At 40.3% G+C, this 18,124-nt stretch overlaps 1 protein-coding gene across 1 annotated transcript in view; it reads right to left on the minus strand.

Annotated features, from left to right (window-relative positions):
* The window catches only part of DCHS2 (dachsous cadherin-related 2), a 124,160-nt gene that overhangs the window by 45,394 nt on the left and 60,642 nt on the right, over nt 1-18,124 (minus strand). The window contains exon 4 of the mRNA XM_063336775.1: nt 690-926. Within this exon, the coding sequence (XP_063192845.1) occupies nt 690-926 (237 nt within the window). The remainder of the gene's footprint in view (nt 1-689; nt 927-18,124) is intronic.

Consider the following 18,124-nt stretch of genomic DNA (forward strand, 5'->3'; position numbering starts at 1 on the left):
CTGCATAGGAACCAAATATATATGGCTCTCAGGACAGGGTCTTTTATGACTATGGCCTGGTAGGAGCTAACCCATTTCCATCTAAAAATTATAACAAAACCAAATGGATGAAATACATTTTCAAAAGTTCCCATAAACATTCATCTGGACTTCACCCTTTAACTTGAGAAAATGGGGGGAGAGGTAGCATTAGTTTGGGGTTGCAGGGGGGATTATTTTTTGTTTGTTTGTTTGGGGTGTGGGTTTTTTTGCAGCAGCAACAGCAGCACTTCATATAGATTCTCTGAAACTTCTGAATATTCTCTGATCATGAGTATTGCTCTGAGATTTGTCTTGCATGGCTAATGCTTTAACATAAGCCACACCGTCACAAAGACCCTTTCCTTACACTTCCACAACATGCTTCCCATCTCCTTTTTTACAATTATAGAAATCTATCTGGAAGAAAATGGAGGCACTTGCCAATCCCCATGGACCACCAAGGAGAGTACTATGAATTTCCCTCTGTTCTGAAGAGCATCCTGATACAGCAGTGATTACACTAGTTGCTGTAAATATTAACAGTAAATACTATTTAATACTCAACAAACTGAATGAATAATACGAAAGTTTAAAAAAAATTATCTGCAGATATTTACAGCTAATACAACAAAAATACAAGGTAATCTCTGACTGAACATGCAACTTACTTGGAGGCTCTCTGGCCTTTACAGTGCCAATTGGGCTGTCTTCAGGTGTATCTTCAGGAACTGAAAAAGTATAGCGGGATCTCTCAAATACGGCAGGGGCTGAACCAGTCTGAAGGATGTTTACTGTGATGGCTGCATTGATAGCAGAGGGAAGGCCACCCCCATCCCGCGCAGAAACAGTCAGCAAGAGCGCAGAACATGCCAGGTGGCCAAGAGCTGAGATCAGGTAAATAATTCCTAAAAGTACACAGAAATAAAAGAGCAATGAAATAAGTTAAAATTCAGCAGGCTGTCAGAATAGTTTCCACATGTATCGCTACTCTAAGAGAAGGCCAGACAATGTGGACAAAAGGCAGAACTCCCAATTCCTTTTTAAGAGCCTTGTTTTTTAAAATTATATGGTATTTACCTTGCACAAAGCTACTGACATACAGCAAGTTCTGTGTCAAAACACAGTGTCCATAATTCTGATTATCTTTAACAATTTCACCGACTCAGTGGAGTCAGTCTGAGTTTTCAGCAATGTTAGGAAAACCACAATTTTACCAGTACTGGTCTGTAGGAATCTGGAAGTGCATTGGGGGGGGGGGGCGGGGGGGAAATATCATTATGAAAGACTGGAGATATTCTGCTTGAATAAGTCTCCAAATAAAACGTCCACACAAACAGGGCTGAAGCCCCAAACTACAAATCAGTGGGCTCTGTGTAAAGTATCTGGGAAGCAATCACCTGCTGTTTGATCACAAGTTTCTGGTAAAATACCCTTTAGTAGTGAATTCTAAGGTCTGTTTGAATTTGCAAGCTGCTAACTATTAAATTTTATATAAATTACATGAAATAAGTAATTCTTTTAAATGAAAATGCAATGCTCTGTCCAGAAATACAGCACTTTGGACGTGCCTTCCTCAAGATAAATACATTTTGATCCTTTAACTCTGATGAATGAGACTAGCTGTCTCCAAATATATTCTCTTCTGACTGCTAAAATAAGTCTTTAGTAATATCAGATAATTATGCCCAATTTTCAAATACTCTCTCTACAACTACAGACACCCACATCTAACTATTATTACCTAAGATGGCAGTATGGGTAGAAAGAATGAACGTGGCAGGAATCCTGTCCCATCTTCTTCTACAGTGAAAGCTTGTATTAACTTCACAGAAAGCTTTGTTTGAGTGAAGACTTCAGTCTCAGCAATGAGAATTACATCAAAACCATAGCTCTCTATGGGATGTTCATAATGGTTCACAACAATCATCCAAAACTGATGCTTGTTAATTGTTCCATAAGAGACAGTCATTCATTGTCCTTTGCAAGCAAATTAAGGATTTATAAATGAAGATATAAACCCACAAATAAATCATTAGCCTTCAGAGCACTCTGAAGTGAACATAAATACTTAAAAATGTAGAGTTAAACAGTAGATCACAGAGCAATACAGCAGATCACAGTATGTTTGTTACTTCATAAATTGTATAACTAAATTATAACCTGAGGCACACGGTTGAAGACCTGGTGCTTTCAGTCAGGTAAAAGATGGAATAAGGAAATGTAATTACATCCTAGAGAGCATTAATACTGATTTGTCCTATCCTTTCCAGCATCTTCTCTATCATTGAGTAGGAGGAAGAACACTGTCAGTTACTCTGAGGTGACAAAAATCCATCAACGTTCTAAGATCCTTTAGTGGTCACAGATTTTGCAACACACAGAGAACTATGTAAAGTAAGTTTTTCAGCATGAAGATGAGAGGTGACCAAATGCAAGAAAATTCTTCTTAGCAATGACTGACTTTAACTAAATATACACTAAGTGCTAAAATTGCAGTGAGCTAAGTACTAAGGTTGCAGTAAACTCAAGAGATTCGACTAACAGGGATAACTTTCTACATACAAACAGATGTATGTCCCCTTGTCCCGAAAGACGAGCCGACGGGGAAGAAGGCCAGCCTGGCTAAATAGAGAGCTTTGGCTGGACCTCAGGAAAAAAAGGAAGGCTTACATTCTCTGGAAAAGGGGCTTAGCAACTTATGAGGATTATCAAGATATAACAAAGCTATGCAGGGGGAAGATTAGAAGGGCCAAAGCTCAATCAGAACTCAGCTTGGCCACTGCAGTTAAAGACAACAAGAAGAGATTTTTCCAGTATATCAACAGAAAAAGGAAAACTAGGGAAAATATAGGTCCGCTGATGAATGAGAGGTCCACTGATGAATGAGACGGGTGCCCTAGTGGTGGAAGACACAGAGAAGGCAGAGTTACTGAATGCCTTCTTTTCTTCGGTCTTCACTGCTAAAGCCGTCCCTCACGCATCCCATACCCTGGAGGCAAGGGGGAAGGTCTGGAGAGAGGAAGATTTTCCCTTAGTTGAGGAGGACCGGGTCAGAGACCACTTGGCCAAGCTGGACATTCATAAATCCATGGGCCCTGACGGGATGCACCCGCGAGTGCTGAGAGAGCTGGCAGATGTTATCGCTAGACCACTCTCCATTGTCTTTGCAAGGTCATGGGGAACAGGAGAGGTGCCTGAGGACTGGAGGAAGGCTGACATCACTCCAATCTTCAAAAAAGGCAAGGAGGACGACCCAGGGAACTACAGACCAGTTAGTCTCACCTCTGTCCCTGGGAAGGTAATGGAGCGACTCATTCTGGATGTCGTCTCCAAACACATAGAGGAACAGGAAGTTATTGGAAGTGGTCAACATGGATTTACCAAGGGCAAATCATGCCTGACCAATCTGATAGCTTTCTATGATGTTATAACGGGTTGGCTGGATGAGGGGAGAGCCGTAGATGTCATCTACCTTGACCTTAGCAAGGCTTTTGACAGTCTCCCATAACATCCTCATTAGGAAGCTGAGGAAGTATGGGCTAGACGAGGTGACAGTGAGGTGGATCGAGAGCTGGCTGAGTGACAGAACTCAGAGGGTTGTGATCAGCGGCACAGAGTCCAGTTGGAGGCCTGTAACGAGTGGTGTCCCTCAGGGGTCAATACTTGGACCAATTTTGTTCAATATATTCATTAATGACCTAGATGAGGGGACAGAGTGTATCCTCAGCAAGTTTGCTGATGATACCAAGCTGGGAGGGGTGGCCGACACTCCAGAGGGCCGTGCTGCCATCCAGCGTGACCTGGACAGGCTGGAGAGCTGGGCAGAGAAGAACCTAATGAGGTTCAACAAAAGCAAGTGTAGGGTCCTGCACCTGGGAAGGAAGAATGCCAAACACCAGTATATGTTAGGGGCGGACATGCTGGGAAGCAGCTCTGAGGAGAAGGACCTGGGGGTCCTGGTAGACAGCAAATTATCCATGAGCCAGCAGTGTGCCCTTGTCACCAAGAAGGCCAATGGCATCCTGGGCTGCATAAGGAAGACTGTGGCCAGTAGGTCGAGGGAGGTCATTCTCCCCCTCTACTCTGCACTGGTGAGACCACAACTGGAGTACTGTGTCCAGTTTTGGGCTCCCCAGTTCAAGAGGGACAGGGAACTACTGGATCGAGTCCAGCGTAGGGCAACCAAGATGATTATGGGACTGGAGCACCTCCCTTATGAGGAAAGGCTGAAAAAGCTGGGACTCTTTAGCCTGGAGAAGAGAAGGTTGAGGGGGGACCTAATTAATGTTTACAAGTATCTAAAGGGTGGGTTTAAGGAGGACGGAGCCAGGCTCTTTTCAATGGTTCCCAGCGACAGGACAAGGGGCAATGGGCACAAGTTGGAACATAGGAAGTTCCGTTCAAATACACAGAAAAAACTTCTTTACAGTGAGGGTGACAGAGCACTGGAACAGGCTGCCCAGGGAGGTTGTGGAGTCCCCTTCTCTGGAGATTTTCAAGACCCGCCTGGATGCAGCCCTGAGGGATGTGCTCCAGGCAATCCTGCTCTAGCAGGGGAGTTGGACTAGATGATCTCTAGAGGTCCCTTCCAACTCTGAAGATTCCGTGATTCTGTTTTTAAGAAATCGTCTATGGTTTTTGTAGAAGCTAGTGAAGACACAAAACCTCTCACAGCTCAGTAAAAACAAACCTTTAAACTTTGAGCTACCTTTGTGATTTCCTGGCTCTCAAGACAGGTTTAGTAGGGATGATGTTTGGCATTCAAGTCAGACATTTAGTGGTCCTATTTGTCAGACAGGGTAAAAATTAGATTTAACTCAAAGTGTCTTAGGAGAATTAGTGCATGATTCAACTACAATAAATCTTCTCAAAATTTAGTGTGAAGCCACAACACTAATTTGCTACAATGCATTTTTAAGCAGAATAATGGAAAATACATAAAATCCTTATAAATATTCAAATGTGCATGTGGCATACTTTCCAATTATACTGCCAGGACATTATAATAACAAACTGTGTCTTGACATGCTTAAAATGCATTCAAAGGGTCTTCATGATCAAGGAAGAATGCTTTCCACTAAGAACAAAGGACACTTATTCCAGTGTGACAAACCACAGTAAAAACACAACAGAGATACAGATGGATTCAGAATTCATCGCTGACCAGCTCCTATGCCAATAACTGATGGACTTCCAAGAGTCAACCTTATTTTGGCTTTTTTTTTTTTTCTTTTTTTGTCTTCTGGTGATTGGGTTTTATGATTAGTTAGACAGCCCAACAAAGCAGTCTTCCAAGGACATAAACTTTTGGCATTTCCTGAGGTAATCTGAGCAACTACAGCTTGAAGGAAAAAGGGCTTAAACCTTTTTTTCCCAGAGGTTAAATGTATAAACATGGCTTTTAAACACTGTTGCTGTCAAATTAAATGAAACCAATCAAATGGACTGTATTTTACTAACTTGACCAATTGGATGTTTTTCTACTGACAAGGCCAAAAATATCTCATTCCCATTTTGGATACTTCAAGGTGTATGTGAAGAGTGGGAAAACTTCTACAGAAAAGCATCACGTTGAAATTCTTACTCACAAAGCAATAACTAATGACTTCAGAACATCCCTTAGCAAGGGTGGAGCAAGCAGTACTCCACTCCAGGAACTCTGAAGACCTGGTGGAACAGAAATATTTCAGAATCAAAATTCCTTCTCTGCTGACCTAGACAGATTATAGCACAGTCCATGCCAGGTCAGCTACAAAAAGCAGACAGAAAAGAAAATGGATAAAAGATTTTGCTTTCTCTCTTCATTCTTTTGCTGTGTCCTAGGGAGCGAAGGAAATAGGCAAGTACATCTCGCCAACTCGGTCCTCTCTTGCAGGACCAGGGACGCCCCAAGAATAGTGGCAGATTCCAAGTAAGAAGTACCTGTCTTCCATATGGCTCCTTCCAGCCTCAGAACTGTAATATGCAAGAAATTGTATAACCCAGTTTGACTTTTGATTATATACATTCTATTTCTTTCAGCATTTGTAGGACTGTAGCTTTGCGTCTGGGGATATATAATCTATACAGACATTTCAGACAGTGCTGCCATATGTAGAGGAACATGCCACATCAGGCTGTATTATGGCACTATACGATGGGAAAGAAGCAGCGGAAGTAAGCAGCATCTGGGATTCTACTTTCTATATGGTTAGGTAAAGACAGCGGACTGTGTCTAAAATGGATAGTCATGACCACTTGGGTCAAAAGTAGCTGCCAGCACACCTTACAGCAGGCTGGCTGTATTTGATCTGCTCAAGTATGGTGCAGGACATCTCCTAGTACTACATGGCAAAGGCAGAAACACGGGGCTAACTGCAAGAAGCACACGGCAGGAACCAGCTGCGTAAGTCACACATTCAGCGTGCAGAACTCAACAGAGGTATGCCTCACTAAAAACAGGCTGAAGATGAGTCTTTTCTTTCCTGTTCTGTAATTAAGACAAGATTGTGGCTTATTATTGTTATAGTCACTTGCAGCCTGCAATTTGTGGCTTCAGAGAACTTAAAAGACAATTAGATTGCTGTGGTACAGGGTATATTTTTCCATTATGAAAAACAGTTTCTAGAGACGCTAACGATGGAAAGGGAATAACGAGACAGCTGCTCTGTGAAAAACGTCTTAGCAAGACCAAAACTGCCAGCAGGGGACCACACAGACACAAGTGTAGTTCCACTTCAAGTTCCACTGCTGAAAAATGCCACCTTCTTTCTCACAGCTTGGCTCCCCATATATATAGGCAGTCTTATCTGCTGCCTTTAATAACATTTAATTCCCTTTTTTTTAATTTATTGTTTATATTATTGCAGTGCCTTGCATATTTTACCTCTTGTAATTCCTCATTCTGCACGAGAGAGAGCTGGAACCAATTCTGTTTCACAGATGAACAATCATAATTACAGAGCAGATGAACCATTAACATCCAGCCTCACTTACACCTTGGCAATCTCATTTTCTTGACTAGATCTGCATGGGTGTAACTGACTGCAGATTCTAACCTTTATAAATCAAAAACATGACCCAAAGACCATCTATCATGATTTACATACACATTTTAGACAGAATCTGCAATGCTGGTTGCATGATAGCAACTGCCATTACAGGCTCAAGTGTGGGAACAGCTCTGCACCAGCACAGGTTAGTTCAGCACAGCCACATTGCGAGTTACAGATATTTTGCTGCAGAACAATCTCTGCTTACTTGCTAGCGTAAATTGTTACAACGGTTTTGGGGATTCAGTGTACTGTGAGGACTAGTATTAGTGAAGGGTGAAGTAATGACTGTGAGCTCTTGAACCTGCTTCATCTTTCCTCACTCCTTGTACATGCTAAGGCACTAACTTCCAAGAAGTTCTTGCTCTCCAATGTGTGCCTATCAGCAAAGAAAGGTAAAATGAAGCCAGTGTTCACCCAGAATGTGCAAAAGCATTAGTGAAAGACAGGCCTCTGTGGCACCCGCCATCCTCTGGCAATGACAAAATTTCTCATGGGATTTTTTTGTTCTTATTTTTGTGGAGATGCACCCTGCTCCACAGGTGGGTTAGCTCCTAAGTGCTGTTTCTCAAGAGTTAAAGCCAGGTGACAGGTTCCGTATATAATGATTCCTTTAAAATATATCTATGATCTTCTTCATAATCCCGTGTTCAGTCCTAACATTGCAACAGTACAGATCACCAAAGCAGGTTCACTCACCAAAAGCACTTTTTGTATGGCAGAAATAGTACTGGTTATCCCAACAGCATTTCCACACGTACCTCTAGCTGAGCTATGTATGGTAGCACATACCTCACTTTGAAAATGTGGTTTTTCCACGGGGTCCTCACGTAAGCAAAACAAAAACCAGCCCTACCTGTATAGCCATTCACAGGTAAACAAAACATTTTCCATTAGTCAAGTACTGCAGAGGCAAAAATATACATCAGGACACACTAACTTCAGTAACAAAGTCTGGATTGCATAGAAATGCGTACTCATTTAAATGGCTTCCAATATTTTATCACTGTTCACAAAATAAAAAGCAACTTTAGAACATCGCAAGAGGAATAAAACCAACAACTATCAATAGTGTTCTCGAAGACCACGAAACTGAACGCCCTACCAACTTTAAATGATGGCAGTATTTCTTCAGCAAATATCCTAGGATGGGTCAGCTAGCATGGCCTGACACACAGCTCAGACAGCAAGCAGATGGCAAAAGGGTATGTATAATTCATTGCCTCAATTCACCTTCAAATCTGGCTGCTGGACCTGCTGTTTAATGCTGCGTAGGTCAGTGCTGACCCACTGACCTGCTCAGAGCATGTCTGGCCCAACCCAGCATGCCAGCTTCTCAGCACGGAGATGCACGTACAACCTTGCTTTTTATGCACTTTTTATGTGTCAGAAAAATGTTCAGGATGAGCATAGACAGGGTGATCCTCCAAGAGGTGAATGCGGTTAGGAGGTGTAGATTTGCATTAACATTAAAACCAGCATTATTCTTGGGAAGAACGATGGTGTTTCTGCTTGACATTTCTATTTAACTTTATCTGACTCATTGCCCACTCATGCCTAATCTCAGCACCCCATTTAGGTTCCAGTTTTAGAAATTTACCTGTATTTAAAATGCACCTTTTTTACTGAAGCTGCATTCTTGATGGTAACCATAACAACACTCTGCAAAATGCCCTGTGTGAAGAGCTGGTTTAATAACTGTCAGGGGAAAGGAAAGAATTAATGAGGAATTACATTATTTACAGTCTACCTACTGTAACATGTGCAGCTTCAGCTTATAGGAAGAGGCTTTAAAAAGCTTAATCTTGATGGCACAAACACTGTTTTAAGTTTCAGTGAATAAGAGGACTACTGCAAGCTTGAACGTATTCAGTATTTTAAAGTTTTCATAGTAAATAACTGATTCAACTTGTATCAATCTCCTATCTGCATTTGTACTTTACAGAAGCCTCATACCCCTGCACTGTTGAATGGTTTCAACAGTGGTCCTCTCTAGCAGATTCTGGTGCTAAACTCATAGCTTCCTTGTTAAAAAAGAAAATATAAATAAAATATCTTAGTGTTTACAACCACTACTATTTAAACATACTGTGTTCAAACACAAGACTTTGCTTAGCATATGAAAGTCTATTACAGAGCACTTCATTCAAATCCAACCACGTTGGTATAAGGTAATATACACAGTTTTAACACTGCGGTTCTCCCAGAAGCACAACAGTACTATTTTAAATACTATGGGTTACAGACAATTTTAGTGGGCTAAGAAGTATTCATCAACACACAAAATTTGAATTTCTAATTAAGGCAGTTCCATTATTCACAAGCATAATATTCACCTGAGCATCAGCCTCTAATGTCGGGCAAGAGAGTATTAGAATGGTTTTATATCATCTAGGCTTAGTTTTCTATTACACAAGCGCTTTTCAAAGTCTTGCAATGCACTGTTTGGGATGCAAATTTTTTTTTTTATCTCTAGAGAGTATAGTCCACTAGTTTAGCAGGTCACATGCCTCCTAGTGCTCAAGGGGCAGGTATAGGAACATGTAAAGCTGTTTTCTTTCAGCCCTCCTATCTGCCATCTAACCATGAATACATTAAACATAATTCTGCAGCCTGAATCACAGAATTGTCTAGGTTGGAAGGGACCTTTAAGATCATCTTGTCCAACCATTAACCTAACACTGCCAAACCCACCACTAAACCATGTCCTTAAGCACCATGTCTACCCATCTTTTAAATTCCTCCTAGGGATGGTGATTCAACCACTTCCCTGAGAAGACTGTTCCAATGCTTGATAACCCTTTCAGTGAAGAAATTTTTCCTACTGTCCATCCTAAACCTCCCCTGGTGCAACTTGAGACCGTTTCCTTTTGCCCTATCACTTGTTACTTGGGTGAAGAGACCAACCCCCACCTCGCTACAACTTCCTTTCAGGTAGTTGTAGATAGCGAAAAGGCCTCCCCTCAGCCTCCTTTTCTCCAGGCTAAACAACTTGTTCTCCAGACCCCTCACCAGCTTCATTGCCCTTCTCTGGACCCACTCCAGCACCTCAGTGTCTTTTTTGTAGTGAGGAGCCCAAAACTGAACACAGTATTCAAGGTGTGGTCTCACCAGTGCCGAGTACAGGGGGATGGATCACTTCCCTAGTCCTACTCACCGCACTGTTCCTGATACAGGCCAGGATGCTGTTGGCCTTCTTGGCCACCTGGGCACACTGCTGGCTCATATTCAGAAGTAGTGCGCTAGAGAACTGAACTTAAAAAATTGGTACTTATATTTGCATTACCAGCTTTTTGGATGAAGTGTTTAGTGTATTTCTATCTGAATACCTCCAAAATTTTAAATGTTCTAAATTTTCTTTTTTTACAATTTATATTACAGGCAATATTAATCTTTCAGTAGTGCTTTCTATGCATGGTTCACAGTTTACTACAAAACAGGTTAGCATGATGATTATTTTGTAAGGGAAAAACTTATTTATAAAGCATCTTCTGTAAATGTTCTCAGGTGTTGGACAACCCTAAAACAATGCTTATGAATCCCTTGAAAAATTTCAGTCAGATAAACCAAATTCATAATGCTTTTTTACAATGATTTTGAAAAACTGAGTTTAAAGAAGGCAAATTTTTAGAGCAATGGTTCTACCAATTAATACTATTGCATTTAAAAAGTTTGGTTGCCTATTGATTTCATGAGGGATGATGAAACCCTAAAGAAAAGGTATGCAACAGTAAGAGCCCATCAAAGAAAGCTCTCACACAGAATCTGGATCAGACCCATTCAGAGCTTTCCAAACTCCTACATTGATTCTAAAATGAGTGCTTAACTGAACAAGCTCTCAAGGAAGAGTGAGCAAAGCAAGCTGAACATGCCCCTACCAGATACAAGCCAGGTATTAGCACTCAGAACAAGCAGCCAGCAGCAGAATGGCCTCACGCTCCCCATTTAGCAAGAAAGCAATGTTTTAGTTATGAAGTCCCCAGAACATGTGGCTATTCTGAGCAGGGAAGCTGCTCCAGTCTGCCCAAAATGCTTAAATAAATATTAATAGGGTTAAAAAAAAAAAAAAAGAATCCTACGACTCCCACTTTAATCAGGTGATTACACCACCACCAGAGGGCAAGTAGATTCAATGTTGCTCAAGCAAAGGAAGAACTCAACTGAGTCTTTCTGGTGACCACAGCAATTGCTATAATGTTAAGGATTTCTGTTCCTCACCTACTTGTGACTCTCTTGGTTCATTTCCTTTATTTCTAATCCCCAAGTCAAATGAAACCTTTTGCTTGACCCTTTTCTTCCCATTTTAAATTTCAACATAAAACCCCCTCAAACTGTGAACAAATTTCTATTTGCTATATATTTTTCAGAATGCTGCCAAATCGAACATTCAGCTCCTCAAAAATTCCCATTTTCTACAGTACATCCGGAAAGAAACCTGGAGATACTGAACTGACTATCACATTAATCCATTGCTGTCTCACTATTTCAACCTACTATAAACCTCACAGGACAGGACTAGGGTTTGGGGTTTTTTTCTGCTTAGTAGAATGCTAAAGTTAATACAACAAAGGTTTTATGACTTACCATAGGACATCAAAACTAAACTTAATACAGAAAAAATAAGTATTACTGTGATGTAGCTTTCTCTATAGTGTACTATTACACATTTAAATAATTCTCCCCTACCAGGAAACAAAAAAAAACCAACTCAACCCCAAAACAAAAAGCCATGCTAATTTGTCAGTAAAGCAGCATATAACCAAGAGAGACATAATTTGCTGTTGCAGGAAGATTTCCTCTGGTTTTATCTTGTTTTTTTTTCATTTAATCTGACGTAGCAGTAACTCAGAGTACATTTGTTGCCTGATTGCATACAAAAAGAACACTTCCACATAAAACATGATCTTTAAAAATACCCCACATCAAAAATCAAAGAATACACCAGGTAAGTGGGCAGGACTCTGGCCTCGTGAACTGCTGTATTTTCAAAGACAAAGGCAGAGCCTTCCCCACATAATCTATACAGCTCCAGCACTGCCGCATGATCCCACCAGGTCAACTCTGCTTGCTCAGCTTATTGGAGTTTTACAAGAACATCTTTTTAATCAAGGACCTTTTCAATCAAGCTGCCATCCAGCAGAACCAAAAATAGCTCAGTGCACAACCTGGTAACAAAACTCGACTGCCACAGTAACCAGAGATGATATTTCTTTGAAGCCCCTGTACCAAAAGATGCATGTTTCCAGAACAGATACAGAATGAAGCCTAATATAAGTCCAATAAAATATATTTGCTGTTCTTTATGAAGAGCATTATGAAACATTCCAGATGCTCATCTTAATCCTCACAAACTGATTTTCTACTACATGTACTCCCCTACTACATTCCTTTTAACAGTCCAACTAAAGGCATTTTGCCAAGGTTATCTGCTCTCTTTGTGTGACCTGCCACTTTCTTTTCTTGAGGTTAACTGAGAACATGAAGCACATTAAATACATCTGTACTTCAGACCCATATAGTCTCTATCAAAGAAAAGTGGTGATTTCCTGAACTTCACAGTACAAATCCACGTTATTCTTTTCCTCCAAAATGGAAGGTTTGTGCCTAATTTTTTTCCTTTTCTCCATTTTTCTTGTTATCAGCCCACATCATCCCAATGCCATGGGAGCTCACTCTTTGTCTCATCTGGTGGGTCCTTCTGTTTCTGAGGTCTGACATTGACCTAACTAAAAGAAAGGAGGGTGGGCTACAGTATTTTTTGCAAATACTTTGCATTGTGTCATGCACAATGAATCTCAAGTACACATGTCACCCCATTATTGAATGGTTGAGTTTTTGGCGTATAGCTTGTAGGAATTTTTCTCTTTGTAGATGGTTGATTCTATTGGATTTTATTCATAAAAGAAAAAAGAGACGCATATATTAAGAGCTGGCACTACGGATACTTCCTCATGCTGTTCTGCTGCACAGTTTTCTTTCGGGGCTAAAACTCTCACACTTACTACAACAAATTTTGTGTGCTTCACGAAATATACTGTTTCCTGTATTCTTTATGATAGATTTCTCATTAGATGAGATCTCAGTGAAGGTAAATGTCCACAAATTACTCAGTGAAAACTTAGTGAGCTAAACCAATGTCTCAGACATACTCATCTGATTTGCAGCATTCTGAATATGCTATCAATTTCATATGAAAGATCAGAAAAACAGTAATTGAAGAAACTGCAGTTTAAAAAAAAAGTAGCCTCAAAACGTTCCAAAATAAAACACTCCTAATTTTAGTTATTTATGTGAACCTCTTCATATGTTTAGCAAATGTACTACATGCTGTATGAAAATGCCAAAAGTAGTTTAAAAATAAACTATTTTTTCCTACAATACTATACGAAAACATCATTAATCATAATAAAAATGGCCTTGTTTTCTTTAAAAAGGATGCATCTCAATTTTACTTTGATGCCTATTACAATCTGCTATATATTAAACATTGTAGGGAGTTAAACAAAGTTTGGGGGTTTTTTTTACCCCAAAAAGGAATTTTTTTGTATTTCAACTTTTGTTTTCAACCTGTATTGTAATAAAAATAAAGCAAAACTTTTTCATGCAATGAAAATCTCCTAAGATGTGATTGCTAAACAACATTTCAATGTTCTTTAATAAAACAAAACTTGTCAACATCCTTAACTGGAATGAATCTATTCTGGTGCTCTGAACCAAATCAAAAAGTTTATTTTAAGTCAGTTTGACATTAAATCGCATTTACATATGGTGCCATAGTACAGTAATGGAAGTAGTACAGCACTAAATTGCATGCTGACAAAACAAGAAAAATATATCAGTGGAGGGACTGCTCTGCACAAGCTCTACACTTAAGCCCTCTCTTTGTATGCATTACCAGGCACTGTTAAAAAGATAAGATGCTGGACTAAAATCTGCCTTTTGGCTGATTAAATTAATAATTCTTATATTCTTAAATTTGTGTGTCCTTCAGCTGTATTCCTCCTTTTATTCTTCTCCAAAGGACTAAGCTCCTAAACTGCTCTACATCTCTTACAGGATGTTTTAGTCACATGATACCCTATGCTATGCAGTTAAAAAGAAATTAGAATGCATTTTAAAGGAAATGAATTACGTTTTTAGCAAGTCAAAATTTCCTCAGAAGAATGCTCATTTTGCAGAAGCTGTACTTTTATGTTGAAAAAAAAAAAATGAATGCTAAACTACTGACCAGCTCTTGTAACAAGGCTTGTCTGTTGTACTTAATATGCATTTTTTGATGTAAATAGGTAACAGATGATATTATGACAAAAGGTCGATCCAAGTATCTTCAAGTCAATGGAAAGATCTCCAAACTCCTCACTGTATTGGGTTTGCATGGCCAGGTTTTGGTAGCGGGAGGGCTACAGGAGTGGCTTCTCTGAGAAGCTGCTGGAAGCTTCCCCCATGTCCGATAGAGCCAATGCCAGCTGGCTCCAAGACAGACATGCCGCTGGCCAAGGCCAAGCCCATCAGCAACAGTGGTAGCGCCTCTCTGAGAACATATTTAAGTTGTTGCAGCCAGAGAAACAAGTGAGAATATCTGAGAGAAAAAACTCTGTAGACACCAAGGTCAGTGAAGAAGGAAGGGGAGGAGATGCTCCAGGCGCCGGAGCAGAGATTTCCCTGCAGCCTGTGGTGAAGACCATGGTAAGGCAGGCTGTCCCCCTGCAGCCCATGGAGGTCCATGGTGGAGCAGATAGCCACCTGCAGCCTGTGGAGGACCCCACGCTGGAGCAGGTGGGTGCCCGAAGAAGGCTGTGACCCCGTGGAGAAGCCTGTGCTGGAGCAGGCTCCTGGCAGGACCTGTGGACCCATGAAGAGAGGAGCCCACACTGGAGCAGGTTTGCTGGCAGGACTTGTGCCCCCACGGGGGACCCACGCTGGAGCAGTCTGTTCCTGAAGGACTGCACCCCGTGGAAGGGACCCCCGCTGGAGCAGTTTGTGAGGAACTGCAGCCTGTGGGAAGGACCCACATTGGAGAAGCTTGTGGAGGACTGTCTCCTGTGGGAGGGACCCCACGCTGGAGCAGGGGAAGAGTGTGAGGAGTCCTCCCCCTGAGGAGGAAGGAGCGGCAGAGACAACATGTGACGAACCGACCACAATCCCCATTCCCCGTCTGCCTGCGCCACTTGGGGAGAGGAGGTAGAGAAATGGGGAGTGAAGCTGAGCCTGGGAAGAAGGGAGGGGTAGGAGGAAGGCGTTTTCAGATATGGTTTTATTTCTCATTACCCAGCTCTGATCTGATTGGCAATAAATTAAATTAATTTCCCCAAGTTGAGTCTGTTTTGTTCATGACAATAACTGTTGAGTGATCTCCCTGTCTTCTTCTCGACTCACGAGCCTTTTGGTATATTTTCTCTCCCCTGCCCAGCTGAGGAGAGGACTGACAGAGTGGTTTTGGTGGGCACCTGGCATCTAGCCAGGGTCAACTCACCACACTCACAGAAACATTCTCAGTAAAATACAAAGGAGGAAGGTCATAGCCTCTGTTTTACGCATCTAATTTAGGTAGGATTCACAGAAACACAAGCCCAAATATCTTATATAGTTGAAAGAAACAGGGAAGCTAAGTTAAATGCTTATACCGATGTAATGTACACTGTGTGAATGAATGCTACTTTCTCTACATCCTTTTCATACTAGGTTTAAATCGCTAGTACCTTCAAATAAACATAAATCAGTAACTGCTGCCTTTTACTTAGCCTTCATGAGAGTTTCCTCTGTACACAGCGAGTAGTTGTTGTAGGGGAGTCATTCTAAGAATACGAACAGACTATTTACCTGAAGACTGACAGGATGAAGTCACACTGACACAAAATAATTTTCAAAGACTATTATTAATTTTGTTGATTTGAAACATCTTCCTTGAACCAGAGCTACAGTATGATGATAACATCTTTTTATCCAGCTCTCAAGAAGGGTATCACTAAGATCAATGGAAAAATGAATCATATGCCCCTAAGTGAAAGAAAATATTAATGCTTGTCCCATAATGAAAGTTTAGCAATTAAATTGTTAATCCCAAAGTCTTAAAGTTAAGCATTGCATAGGTTTTTCTGCCACACCTGTGCTAATATCCTGTGACTTACATTTTTAATCACCTGCTCAGCCATAACTATAAATACACTGTCTTTCAGATAGGTAACGAGGGGAAAATAAGCAAACATATCTCAAACAGTTTCTTAGCCAGAAGAGCTCTTCAACTTGCTCTGTTCTAATCAATTCATGAGTGCTGTTCACAGAGCATGGATGCATCAGATATCTACAAAAGGAAATATAATGAAGCCAAGATGTTGTTTACACCAACACTAGAAACAAACGATAGCAAGAGTCACGAACTAGCAGGGGAACTGGTTTACAGTTCCCTATCCTTACATTTTTCTAGTTACACAGTTCTTACAGTGGTTTTTCTTGTGGACAGTCTATCATCAATCAAATGAAAAATACTTCATTTCAATTTTTTCTCAAAGGGAAATGCAATAAATGTTGTTTACGAGTACAAGAGCATATCACAACAACAAATGCAGTATCTAAAAGCTAAAATAGCAAACAAATACCGCTAGTAAAGACTTGTTTAGATTTCAAAAAACTTTTAATGGAATATCTATCTGCCCAATGAAAGGCTCTTCCTTCCCACTCCCATTGAATTTATCTATATACAACATCCACATGTCACAGTGCGCTTGAAACAAAAGATGGATCCCCTTCAAGGAACGTGGATGTGACTCAACCTCAGAATATCCACATATCAAAAGCACCATTGATATATTCTATACAGTCAGTGGTCAACCAGCTGGTATGAAATCCTGTATTGTGAACATGGCTCACTATGCAAAGCTAAAAGCTTTCTTGATACATCCACACAGTTGCTTTCACAAAGCAACAGCCAGAAGCAAGCCATAGCAGTGAAGAATTTTAGTTACAAGTCTTTATTTTATTATTTTATCCATTTCTCTTTTAAAAATAAAAAAGGAAATGGGGGGAAAAAAGTGAATCTTTAGCGAGTATTCTAAGTGCAACACTCCAAAAACACCCCCGAAGAAAACCACAGTAAGATAAATTTTCAAGTCCACAATCTAGATGCCATAAAATAAGAAATCACATATGCCATAGACAACAGTGTCATCTTGTGTATGATTTTAATGTGTTGTAATGTGACAAACAGTTAGCTACTAATTAATTTAAATCTCATAATACGGAAAATATCTCTGTGCACTTCTATGCATAATACTAAGGGCTATAATAAGCATAATAAATCAAAAGACTAATGCACTGATTTTCATTCATCATTTCTAAATGCTCTACCAGTGAGAAAAAGTAATAATGAAAAAAATAAAATTTATCAGGAAGGCAAATTCCTGATAGGATTCCAACACCATCACTGTGCCTCCTTTTAGGTCTGCTAGTAGTGAAAAGACCGGATAAAACAGAATATGCCATACTGCAAACTGGAAAAACTTCAGAACACATCAGTCACAGACTGCATGTCCACAAGATCAGAAAACCAAAGACCAAAACTGTAATATAATCTTGATTGGCTTATGGGTTTGGAGATCCACCTCCAGAAGAATTCCTATTTCTTGCCATACTTGTCCATTGCCCTCTGCTCACAAAATGCAGCCCACATTACTAGATAAAAAAAGTCCCTCACATAACCTCCAGAGAGACACATCTAAATTAGGCCAGATATCAGAGCATATGAAGATAGCTTAAGCACAATGAAAACTGGAAAATGTCACTTGCCTAACAAGAAGTAAGGAGGAAGAGCTTCTTCCTCTGAATACTAAACAGCTTTTGCATCTATTTAACCTGCAAAGATTGCAAAACACCTGTGCGACAAGTTGGCAATTTTAATGTTTATTTTGTTTATAATGTTTATTTTTGCCAAGAGTCTAAAAATCATTCTGCTCACCAGTGACTAAGCATAAGCGCTATTGTAGGTAGACGTGGAAGAATATAAAAGGAAAAAGTGTATTCTTCAGGAAAAAAACCCAACACACACCATTAATATTAATAAGTTAAAATTAGACACA

Source organism: Chroicocephalus ridibundus, chromosome 5, assembly GCF_963924245.1.
Source record: "Chroicocephalus ridibundus chromosome 5, bChrRid1.1, whole genome shotgun sequence".
NCBI classification, from domain to species: Eukaryota; Metazoa; Chordata; class Aves; order Charadriiformes; family Laridae; genus Chroicocephalus; species Chroicocephalus ridibundus.